The sequence below is a fragment of the Acipenser ruthenus genome, chromosome 17 (genome assembly GCF_902713425.1).
Source record: "Acipenser ruthenus chromosome 17, fAciRut3.2 maternal haplotype, whole genome shotgun sequence".
NCBI lineage: Eukaryota > Metazoa > Chordata > Actinopteri > Acipenseriformes > Acipenseridae > Acipenser > Acipenser ruthenus.
Window position 1 is genome coordinate 23,075,011 of NC_081205.1, and position 12,942 is coordinate 23,087,952.

Sequence of the window (12,942 nt, forward strand, 5' to 3'; positions counted from 1 at the left end):
CCTTTAAATCTCCTCATTTGGTATCTGAAAGCTCCACAGTAACTAATTTATGTTAATTAAGTGCATTAAGTCAACTTAATCTTGGTGTATTTAGCTTTCCCCTGCACTAATGTACAGTATTAATAATTTATAAATCGCTATCCGGTAACTGAAAGGAAACGCCAAACTTGGTAACTCATCTACTGTTTGATTAAAAAAAAATTAACTCGACTCGGAGGTCTTGCCAGTGATTGGGTAATACAGATGTAGTCTATTTTAATTGTGTATTTATACAATTTTACTAAAGCGGAGTTGGAAAAATTGACACGCCAGCTTGTGTTTGTTTATGGGGCCTGTTCCTTGGGCATGCATTTGAAAAGACTCCTAAAGCTGAATTTCTGAAGCCAGGATGTTTAGAAATGACTCTTCAGGGTCTGCAGCTGTAATTTTATCTCTCTTGTGTAACACTGACTGTTTTATTTACTAACTCACATTTTCCCCACTTGCAGAAGGGTCCAGTGTACCAGTTCTCTGTTCTTTTGGAATTCCATCAACAAATATATTAAAGAAAATGGGTGGAATGCCACTCATTTTGTGGCAGTGGTTTTATAACAACTTAATAAAATGGCAGTTTGCCATGGAATTTATAATGTGGTGTGTATTGATTTATACAGTGTGAAGCGGCTCATTTGTATGCAAGCTGTGTGTGTACGCTATTTTTCCAGCATATTCATGTGATGCTGTTTAACCAGTTGGAGGTTGTTTTTCCAAGCTATTTTATTTATATACATTTTTACTTCTGGACATTTCATGCAAACATAAGTATCTAAATTAATTAAGTTTCCATGCAATTAAAACACAACTGATTTCAATATGGGCACAGACATGCTAATTCATTTAGTTTCTCTGACATCATTCATTAATATCTCTTGGTAGTAAAGAAGAAAGTGCTAGCCGGAGGGTGTCTTCTGTCATATTTGTGTTTACAAAATGGTTTGAATCTACCAGTCATATGTAAATGAAGTTATAGAAAAAGTGAACATTAACTTCAACATCATCTTCAAAGTGGTGAAACATTATTTAAATTAGCATAGTGACCAAGGCACATTTGGAAAAGGTCACAAGAAGCTAATAAATTGGCCTGCTTCACCACTTAGCCACTGTCTTATGACAACATGTTCTGTATTGATTTTATATTAGAATGCAGTGAGTGCAGTTTTCTAACCCACCTAATGCTTACCTAATGCTTAAATCTTAAAGTTGCACTGTCTCGCATTAAAAATGTTATTGTTTTGGGTCTGTTTACTATATTCCTCCAGATCTTAACCGGCGCACTCTACTTCAGCAACAAAATCTTGACAGTCAAATTTGTTTTCACAACAAATTTAAAAAATGTTTATCTTTACGGCACTCAGTGAGGTGTAAGTAGTAGCTGCTATAGGTTTTAAACAACATGTTTTAACTGTCTTATGGGGTCCCTAGTGCTTCATCCTGTAAAGACACTTCTGTGCTGGAATGCAGGGTGTCAAGCTTTCAGGAGCATCCTGGTTCAAATGCTGGTCATGCTGAGTTGTCGATCATGGCAGGGAGTTTTGGGGTTAGGGTGGAAAGTCTGGCTGGTTCACCTCATCACACTTCAGTGACCTCATTGATCTTCAGTTCAGTTACCTAAACATTTAAAAAATGGTAAATTTGATTAAAAAAAAAAAAAAAAAAAAAAAAAAGCTGTTTTATAAATGTGGAAGAAAAAATAGCTGATTGTTGACTTTTTTGTTATACGTTTTTCAGGAAAGGTACAAGGTAACAGCTTCATTTGTATGCAGACACAAATGTTTTATGCTGTTCCTGAACCCTGTCATTCAAAATGGCTCCCTGTGTCTACTTGAATGCCCCCTTTTAGCTCCCAGATATTCCGTTGTTTTGTTGTTGTTGTTGTTGTTGTTGTTGTTTTTTTTTTAAATGGCCCCCTGGTGCCCTCTAGAGGAAAAGAAAAATATGCGTCTACAGACAAAGCAGTACATGGTTTTAAAAGCAATTTTAGAAATGTTTTACCTTTTCAATAACCTTTCTATTCCTCCAGAGTTAACCTGTATAATTGCTATTATGCTATTTGTATATAAAATATATTTTTAGCTCAAAGAGCCAGCTGCCCAACGTTTCGATATGTTGTACATATCTTTCTCAAGGGAACATGTGTTTGAATCAAAACATTGGAGGTATTTATAGGTTTTTGACGGCATGACAACTACTTGTTGTTTATGTTCAAATATATATATATATATATATATATATATATATATATATATATATATATATATATATATATATATATAAACTGAAGCAACTATGCTACATCATGACAGCTGGAGTGTCATGGAAAGTGTGAAAACTTTGTAATTTTAAATGTTTGGAAAACAAATTAAATAACCTTGTGACCCACAACACCTTTGTAACCCACCAAATGGGCAAACAAGTAAGTTTTTGCAAGGAACCTCAAAGCCACTTTCTCTCATGACATTGAGAGAAATGTGAATGCAACAGAACAAATTATTGCAACATTAAAGAACATGCAATACAAAGGTAACAGAAATGGAAGACATTACAATTACATTACATTACAACCAATTAAGTTGTGCTAAGTTACCAATCCTTAGGTTTTATGGTAACTTTAGGTTTGACAAAGGTAGAGCTCCCAAATTTGGTTCAAGCACAGGCTTTTTATTATTATTATTTGTTTATTTAGCAGATGCCTTTATCCAAGGCAACTCACAGAGACTAGGGTGTGTGAACTATGCATCAGCTGCAGAGTCACAACTACGTCTCACCCGAAAGACGGAGCACAAGGAGGTGAAGTGACTTGCTCAGGGTCACACAATGAGTCAGTGGCTAAGGTGGGATTTGAACCGGGGACCTCCTGGTTACAAGCGCTTTTCGTTTACCACTGGACCACACAGCCTGCTCATCCAAGTTTGCCATGCTGGCACTAGCTGCTCAGTAATTTTACTACATGGCCCTTTCTCTATGCAAAGGCATAATGGTGTTTCATAACTTAATCTATTCAATTAACCTGGGGTCTAAACAACTACAGATTTCCAAGCTAGACCTTGACTATAGTTGTTTTTACAAAGTTAATGTGTGGTGTTTAGGGTGTCTTATTGGATAAGAGATGTCATCTTGTGCAGTTTGGGCAAGAGGACAGTGAAGCTGCTAAGATGTAGTGGAATTTTGGTAAATGCTTCACTGCGATTTGGTTGATTTCTGATATGTGATTTATATTGTGTTTATATTTAATTTGTGTCATGGCTCCTTGCCTCATCATAGTAAAAACCCCTCAAGGGCATCGCTCTACTACTGTTGTGTATTTGGGCAAATACATTTTTGACATATATGGATACATCTTGTAAGATGTTCTTGGTTTCTTAGAAGCCAACCCTCACTTTAGAATCAATTCTCAGTTCCAAGTTAAGATTATAATTCTATAAATGTTAGTTAAATGTATTATATAGTTTTGAGCATGCATACAGTGCAGATAATAGGTTAATATGTGAAATATAATATATCTATATTTAAATAACAGTAGTACGTACATTGACACAAAGGTAATACAATACAGAACAAACTGAGCACTTTATAAAAAAAATTATATCTAAAGGCCAGGTAAAAAAAAATTTTTTTTAAATCTGCGTTCTAGATTTTATAACATTCATGGAATCTGCGTCTGTAATTCTCTTGAGGAATAGAATTCCATTCCAACGGACTTTAACGAGGAACCAACAAGGAGACCAGCATCCTGAGGTCTCAAAGTTCAAACAGGGACATCAGGAATGAGCGTTTCTGGCTCAATCAATTCTACAACCAACTGTAAACCAATGCAGAGATTTACCATGTGAATCGGTGTGATTGCTGGGGAACGTCGTGCTGAGATTTATTTTTTTTCCACTCAATTATCTGTCTTTATTTCACTATTTTAAGAGACACGCAGCAGACATGGAAATTTAGCATGCTGTGTTCAGGTACACTCATTAAACACCAGCATTTGTCTGCTTAGTCTGCATAAAATGTTTGGAATGCTTGGGATGTTTGAGGTCTTTTTCTCAATAAACAAGTGAACCACATCTCACAACCCCTACCTAATATGGAGATGGACTTATTGACTTCACCACTTTAATCTTTATGGGTTCCTAGTGCCTTGCTGTGTAGGGCCAAGCTTTACCCCTAACCTTCTATTCCTTGCATGATATTACTTAATGATGAAGATCATTTCCCTTCTAGAATATTTTTTGAAAATTTGTTGAAACAGACGACGACGACTTCTTGGATTTGTATACATTTCCACCAACATTTATATGTGTAATATTGTCATTCACAATATTCTCTGTTTATTATGTAAAGTGTTCATTAATGTAGCTAACGTGATTTGTTTGAGTTTATTGGTTATTTATGAGAAGCTCGCTTAGGGCACAGACACTCAAACTGAATTGTGAACTGTAGATTACCTGATTGTACTTGATTGCTCGACCACACAGCCACGAAAGGCATACAGCTGACTGGAAAAAAGAAAGAGAATTTGTCGTGTGTGATTAGAGGGAAGCGATTATTATACATTGCCTATTTTAGGAGTAGCAATTTCGTATATATGTGTGTTAGTGGAGGGTTAACAGTCACAGGACTGCTCTGTATTCCTTACAATCTTGATTAACACCTGCAACGTTATGTGGTCTTTTGAGTTAATTCTGCAGATCGAGCTACAGCAACTGGTTAAATATTAAAATATTACCAATACTTCAATTATACCATATTTACTGCAGCTGTTTGGTTTGTGACAGGAAAGAAGCCATTGAAGGGGTAGAGAGAATTTCACCCTCCAGGCTACACTAACTGAAAGCATAGCTTGCAAACAGAAATGTCTGTGACCTAGTGTAGTGCCATAGACCTACATCATGTTTTAAAATAAAAATAAATATACTATAATATACTATGTGCTGCTTTGAAAACTACAACTATGAGAGCTGCATAATGAATAGAAGTGCACAACATGTAAGATTTATGGAATTAGTTTGTTAGCTACACTTTAAGAGACTCAGATGTGACCAACTCCCTTTTTTTTAAGCTTTAAACAACAGTGGTATTTAATCAACTAAACAGACCTTTATATGTTATCTTTATTGTGTTAACATTTTTAACACTACAGCATTCAAACATGCAACAAATATTCATTAAAAAAATAAACTAAATTGTGTCCATAAAGTATAAATGTGAATATATTGTATTGGCAAGTACAAATGGTTAAATACACATACCAGTACAAATCAAATACTAGATGTACAGTGCCTTCAACACACCCGAGAAGTGTGTATATTACCATACAGCCACACCGTCTGAAAAGTGTTATTGTACAAATAAAATGGAGTTATGGAGTAAACACTTTGAAACTAATATATGCCCCTTGGTGTGTTGTGACATATAATATGACACTTTGCAACAATTTGTATACTTGGCTTGGTGTCACTTCCTCCATGAGAGTATCAGGGCCAGAGCCTGTTATACCAGTTCAAATAGCATTGACACTGCTCTGCTGCTAATGGAAACAAACGACTTCAAATCACTTTCAATTCAATCCCACTGCTAAATGGAAAACCTGAAAAACAGTAAGTAACTTTCAGAACGTTGTTGTACGAGTTGGTTACTAAGGAATGTATTCGCTCAAATGTGAAAAAAACAAAAAAAACATTAAATGTGAAAAATACAGTGTTTAAACATATAAAGTTGTATGTGTCACACAAGCTCTGAAATAGTTCTGAGACAAAAGGTGTTGGCTTTTTTTGTTATATGTCAAAACCTGTAACCTGTCATATTTTCATGACAGACTATGAGGTAAAAAAAAAAAAAAAAAAGAATTCTGTATTTTATCCTAATCATAAAACTGCATTTCCAAAACAAGACCTGTCTGTAAGAATCAGTAATTTGCATGAAGAACACATATGTTATAGCAGGGGTTACCAAACTGGCTGAAGTGACCCCTTAGGCATGCCAATTGCAGTTCCACCCCAACCCAATCAATCCATGGAAATGGGAAATGTTGTGTCTATCACGCATCTTTCATGTATAATGGAACATACTGTTAGCACAGGCATTGGAAAGGCGATAAGAAATCCATGATAAAGAACAACGTGCTCTTTATAATAACAGTATTAGAAGACAATCAACTTCATATCACCAGGCTGACGGTCTGATTGATTCTGCATGCAATGTTAGAATCTGAAGACCGCTGCCCCTGCTGTATTTATCTTATATTATCTGATTTGTGACATTTGGATGAGTCACCCATCAGCTGCGCCTATCAAATCCTCCCACCGCCCCCACACACACTTTATGAAAGGGCATCACCATGACGTAACGCGCGGCATTTAAACCGGAAGCGGCAGGGTATCTGGGAAAATCTTCATTAAGCCCGCCCTCCTGTATAGCTGCCGCAGTGAAATTCGGCGCGCCTGCGCAGTCACGCTCCCTTTTTTGTTGGAAGGTAAGGACTGACATGGCGCGTGCTTCTCTCCGCAGCAAAAAATTAAAATTACTTTTAAACATTTAGTTCTGAAACTTTTTTAGCCAGGTTCTTTTAGTTGGTTCTTTAGGGGTTTTCGGTGTAGCGGGTGCTTGGGTTTAGAACGGAGTGAAAAGCGGCATCGTGTGGGTGCGTGTTTTAATATATATTTTTTTTCTCCTGTCTTGTTGAGGAGATGAAAAAGAAAGGCATTAGGCCTGGCGCGCTCTTACTGCGAAATGTGTACAGACACCCTTACTATCAAGATTTACTTATTCAGAACTGGTTAAAAATAGGTGAAATTGGGTGTAAGACTTTTTGTTGCTAAGTAACTGTAAATAACACTTGAGAACGGGGATTAAAACAATGTTCTAAGATTTTACTGTGACTGTTTTGGAGTTATCGAAGGGACGGGGTGGGCGCAGAGCTACTTTTTAGTTTTCTCCCCATATGTGATTGTAGTGACTTAACAGTTTGTGTCGATACATGTGATTTCAGTCATGCAGTAAACTCTAATAGTGTTTGTCAGTTATGAAAATGGTATCTCTGAAATTAATGGATGTTTTTATTGTTTAAAAAAAAAAAAAAAAAAAAAAAAAACCTTCGATACCGTCATTTTCGAAACAACGTGATTGCAATTGAATTTTCATTAATAGTTTAAAATGAAACACGTGTTTATTTTTAAATTTATGTTTTTAGGATGAGGTTTAATATTTTTTTGTGACCTGGCTTTTTAAAGCAACGCGCAATAGTTCTATATGGCGCGCTACATTGTCTGCCACTTGTAAACGAGGCTTTGGCCTAGCAATGTGTTTCACAGTGGATTTCCTTATTTCCAAAAAATTAATTTCAAAAGGATCAAAATATTTTAATATTTGAGACGGTATCAGAGACCCACTTGTAAAGCCGCATGATGCTGCAGGTTAGCTACGGGGCTCAGTTTCCGCTTCCCGATCAAAGCTCAGGCCAGAAACAGACACGTGGACAGGGCGTGGGACAAGCATACTGTGAATGCGGTTAGAAGTGTCATATCTCCTCTCTTATATATCAGATTGGGCGAATACAGTAATGCGAAGAAAAAAAAACCCGCACTTGAGCTAGACGAGGCTAGGCCGGGAAGGAGTCAGGGTATATAACAATCAACAGACGTGATGCCTTACGCAGGGATTCTGATTTTATTGGTTATATCTTGAATATATAAATTGAAACAATTTTTTGGTTACTTAATATGGGAAGTATATTGGAGCGACTAATCTGGCAGAATGATTAATGCAGGTGTGAAATCTCACGATTTATGACACTAATTCAAATGCAACAAGATGTGGATGCTGCCTACAACATCTATGTAACTAGTTCCACTACCCATTTCTTCAATTTCCACCTTGTTTCTTATGAAATTATACGCCTTAATATTGCATTAGGACTGCAGTTGTGACTGTATAGTGGTTAATCTAGTTTACAAATACGTGCCCATGCATTAAGTAGATTCTGTGATGTAAAGGTAATATGTGTTAACTTCAAATGTACCTCTTGTTGTGCAGTACCCCTTGAACCTGTCCATCATGGCCGATACTGATGTTGATTTCACCACTGGAGATGCTGGGGCTTCCAGCACCTTTCCCATGCAGTGCAGTGCTCTGCGTAAGAACGGATTTGTGGTGCTGAAAATGCGTCCATGCAAGATTGTTGAAATGTCAACCTCCAAAACTGGCAAGCACGGCCATGCCAAGGTACAGGGTTTTATTTCAAAATGTACTGCAATAAACATCATATGCACATTTGGCAGTGGTACTGACAGTTATTTTTTTTCTGCTGTGCAATCTTGTTTTTAAATGGTGTGCATGTATCAGAGCATACTGCCATAAAATAAGTGCTGTTCTCTTGTGAAATCAATTAACACTGTGAAGGGGATAGCAGTCCCCTAATCTGTGTTCTTGAGACTTTGTCAAAATTGCACATTGTCACAGGAGTGAATTTGGCTCACTGGCAGGTGTCTTTTCAAGGGAAGAAGAAACCTGCTGTGATTGCTTAAACTAACATTTGGTGGATGCAAAAAAAAAAGTTTGTCAGCAAGCACTTCATGTAGTGTACAGAATGCTAGTTCGTGGTATAATGTAGTGTAAGCAAATTAGCTATATTTGAGGTTAACGTAATTGAAACACGGAAAAGAACATGTCGGCCTTTTTGAAAAGCAATGACAGTTTTAGCCATTATACAGCTTTATTTTACATGTATTTTCTTTTAGGTTCACATGGTGGGCATTGACATTTTCTCTGGTAAAAAGTATGAAGATATCTGCCCTTCCACCCACAACATGGATGTCCCAAACATCAAGAGACAGGACTATCAGGTGAGAAATGTTTGCCTTTCAGACTGACCATCGGTAATCTTAGCACTTGTATTCAAGAATATATTTATTATATAAGGCAACTACCTTTACCATAGTTGTAAATATTGATTTTAGCAAAGATCCATTGTCTAATGGTAGCTTCCCTCATTGCTGTGTTTTTCCTCCCAATGTTAAATAAGGTAGTGGCATAATGCTTATTTAAAGGAGTATGGGTCATTTTAATGGTTTAACATAACTTGGATACAGTGCATCAAGGTGCAGTGGTCGTCTTTGTGGCAATATTTGAATTTCCTATGACTCCCTGTCTCCGGCAATCCAACAACACCAAAGGGTCTTTGACTCCATCTCACTTTTTAGTGACAACAAAATTGACTATTATACAGTTCAAAACAGAGTTAATAAATAGCAGTGAAACATGCTCAGGGTCTAAATGTCATTTGCCAGACATACATATTCAATCAGGGTATTGAATGTTTTTGGACTAACAGTAAAATGAATTGTTGCATTGAGCTGATTTCAATTTTTCATGAAACCAATAAACTGCTTCTATCAGAACTGCATGGTATGGATGTTTCATCCAGTCATGACTTGGAAGCTATACCCTGTCACTCAAACCCTTCTCTGAAAGATCAGCTGTTGGTATCTGTGCAGAAGTGTTTTCTGTTCTACAGATGCCATGTGTAGCTTTGAATTGGTAATATGTTCAAGTTAGTCGACTTTCTGATAATGCACTTTTCTTTTAATGTAAATTTATGCACTGGATTTGGATATAAAGTAGTATAGTTCTCAAGCATTTGAAAGCTTTGTAGGAATAGGACATTTTAAATGGGGGAGTCCTCACATGTTCCTTTTTTAAATAAGACTTTTAGTGGCATGAGGTATGCATAGCAGCTTAACAAATTGAATAATTTTGGTAAATATTTTGATTTGTCTGTGTGAGACTGCTAGAAAAATCTGATTTTTAATGTTCTCCTTCACAGGTGATTGGCATTGCAGATGGCTACCTTTCCCTGCTGATGGATAACGGTGATGTCCGTGAAGATCTCAAACTGCCAGACAGTGATCTGGGCAAAGAAATTGAATCTAAATATGAGGCTGGTGAAGAGATCCTGGTAAGCAGGAGTGTCAGTACTGTAACAGTGGTCCAGTGCAGAACTAATTTGACTTTTGGCCACGTTTTAGATAATGTGTACCTGTACAAAAAATAGGTTACTGATTGAGTATGCTGCTGTACGGATGCCATATTGAAATATACACCTTGATTGAGTGAAGGCAACTAAAACTTCTGTGGTGAGTTTCAGAGACTACAGTTTGCACTGATAATTGACTCCCTAGTCCAAGATTGGTGCTAATTGGGGTCTGAAACCAGATGCTGCTATAAAGTAACTTCAGCCACTATTTAAGCACAATCCTTTTTCTAAAACTTCTAACTTCAGCTTCTATTGCTTATTAAAAGGGTAGCATGAATTTAGTCAAGGTACCTGTACACAAGGTCAGAGTTGACCATGTATTGAGGGAACTGCTAACCCAGTTATGACTTTGGCAAACGTATGGAATATCAATCTGGAGATATCTGTTTTAAGATTTGTAGAGAACTGCCTTAAATTGAATTTCAGGTTTTGGGGATATTGTGTAATCCACCTGTCGTCTATGATACTGGTGGTTGTAGTTTTATTTAGGTGTGGTGGGAACTGCTTTTTTGCATGCATTAAGCTGGTTGTCTTGGTAACATAACAATGATTTTTTTTTTTGGGGGGGGGGGGGGGATTCTGGTCATTGCACAGGCATATTTTGAGAGCTAGGCAGCAAAGAGTGTTTAGAACCAGACCAAGCCATAAACTATTTGTACAATATGTTTATTGCATCCCACAGATTATAAATGAGCTGTGACCAACTTTGAAAACAGACTTCTTCAAATGGTTACATAGTACTGTGCTCCCTTGATATTTCAGTTTGCTTTATTTGCCAATTTGGTTAATTCATTGTGTAGCCGCATTGACTGAAAACCGTTGATATTTCTTCTAAAATAAGGTCCCTTCGCTATTAAGTATTTCATCTGATATTTTTTGAGCAAGTCACACCGTGAAATGGTGGTATTGCTGTATAAACATGCCCTCAAAAGCTGTTTTCAGATGGTATTTGTACTTGCTTTACAAGATAACTCTTTGTATACCTACTTCAGTTTACTAGTGCGCCTTTTAACCATTCTATAAAATTAACTGAACTTGTGAAATTTGCCATTACATGCATTAAACTTAAATAGCTTGGGTAGAATCTTTTTGTTGTAGAAAGTCATAGAATATATTTATTCACCAAAGCACTTTGAACACAGAGTCTCAGGTGTCCCTTTTACCAGTTATCAACAGATTTCACTGTTAAGTTGCTTACAAAATTTGGAGCACATTTAGCAATGTAGTGCTTCATAACTTTCTTTGTTAGTTGGTCCCAAGGTTATTTTGTCAGGAAGTATAATTAAGTGGTACACTTAAATTTATTTACAATTAGTGTACATTTTTACAAAATGTTAATGTGGCAATCAATCCTAATATGCAGTTGCTCAAAGTATAAAGATATTGTACCAATTGTGGGCTAATGTTCATGTGCGTAAATCTCACTTCATTTTTTTTCTCTTCAGATTTCTGTGCTGTCAGCCATGGGTGAGGAAGCTGCTGTTGCCATCAAGGCTATGACCAAGTAAATGGGAAGAAAGACTGGCTGCTCAGGCTGAGACCTACCACATATTAAAAATTTGGTTCTAATTGTCACCAAAGCTATGGCCTTCACAAACAACCTCAATTGTTTCTCGATTTTGTTTTTCTTTTTCCAAAACAGTGCTGGACTTTTAGAACTGTCTTGTAGGCTGATTGGTATTCTGCCAAATCACTGAGGTTTTTTAATTGTGTGATTCATTTTTTTTTTCTTCAAGATGTCAGTCTTACCACTTGCATTCCAAAATGTAAAAAAAAAAAAAAAAAAAAGGGGATCCAATTTTGTGACCCAGGTTTCGAGAATGGGTACATATGTTATATTCTCAGGAGAATCTTGCATTTTGACTTATACAAAAATGTAATACCGTTTTTATTTTATGAACTGACTGGTGCCCAGGGTCAGAAGCATTTTTTTCAATGGAGGCCATACTGTAGTAAAGAATGTTGGTAGCCCCTGCTTATGGTGTATAACTGAATGCAACTGAAGACCAATTTGCGGATCTCCAGATGGCACTTAAACTAGGCCCTGGGTACTACTAAAATTCTCACATCCCAGAAACAAACTTCAGTGATTTTCTAAATGCCAGTCTGCCTTAATTCAAACCTGCAGCCAAGTGAAACCTGGTGGCCATGTGCAATTATTACCTCTGTACTAGACACCAACTTGTTGGCTGTCATTGGCAACCTTAATAAAACAGCGTCAAAGCCTGTACTTGTCTCAACTAGGTAGGCATTCAGAATGTTGTGCTGACACCTTCTGGCATGTGTTAAAGAGGGACTCAAACTGGGGGAAGGGCGTTAACGTTGCAAAACCTTTACACTCGAGGCCTTTGTCACCAGACTGGAGAAAAAAAATAAAAAATAGAAAAAAAAATGCAGTTCAGTTGCTTATTTCTTTTATTGTATTTATCATGCAGTGATATTAAAGTAAGTGAAGAACTTCCCCTGCAGCTTGTCTGAAGTTATTTTCTTGTCTAACGAGAGCTTGCTGGTGTCCTTCCACTTGTTTTGCATGCACTAACAGGACATTAACTTGAATGTTTGATTAAAGTGGAAAACCTGTTTCCTGGAAATCCCAGGAACCTACTGGAGTTTCTGGGACTGAACCAGGTGGGTATTTTGCTTTGGTGGCTAAAGAGGTGTTGGAGTAGAGTCACTTGGCATTATAGTGCTCTGTTTTTATTATTTCAATTGACTTCTGAGACAATAGAAGAAAGTGTTCCTTCTAGACGTAATTGGTCAACGGTTTGCATTGTATGTGAGATTTAAAGTTCAGATTATCAAATGTGTTTACACTGGATGCTCCAGTAAAGCTTATTACCCTCAATGAATTTACATTGACACATTTTATGTTTAGTATAAAC

The 12,942-nt window shown here is 36.8% G+C and overlaps 1 protein-coding gene across 2 annotated transcripts; it reads left to right on the top strand.

Annotated features, from left to right (window-relative positions):
• The first annotated feature begins 6,387 nt into the window (after positions 1 to 6,387).
• eif5a (eukaryotic translation initiation factor 5A) lies at positions 6,388 to 12,521 on the top strand. 2 transcript variants are annotated; one of them, XM_034039431.3, is made up of 5 exons: positions 6,388 to 6,502; positions 8,062 to 8,250; positions 8,766 to 8,870; positions 9,851 to 9,982; positions 11,506 to 12,521. In XM_034039431.3, exons 2-5 carry the CDS (start codon positions 8,083 to 8,085, stop codon positions 11,566 to 11,568), a joined length of 468 nt encoding a protein of 155 aa, XP_033895322.1. In that variant the 5' UTR covers positions 6,388 to 6,502; positions 8,062 to 8,082; the 3' UTR covers positions 11,569 to 12,521. The 2 variants fall into 2 exon arrangements, with proteins under 2 accessions (XP_033895322.1, XP_058846122.1); XM_058990139.1 differs by lacking the exon at positions 6,388 to 6,502 and adding an exon at positions 6,649 to 6,670.
• Positions 12,522 to 12,942: the final 421 nt, after the last annotated feature.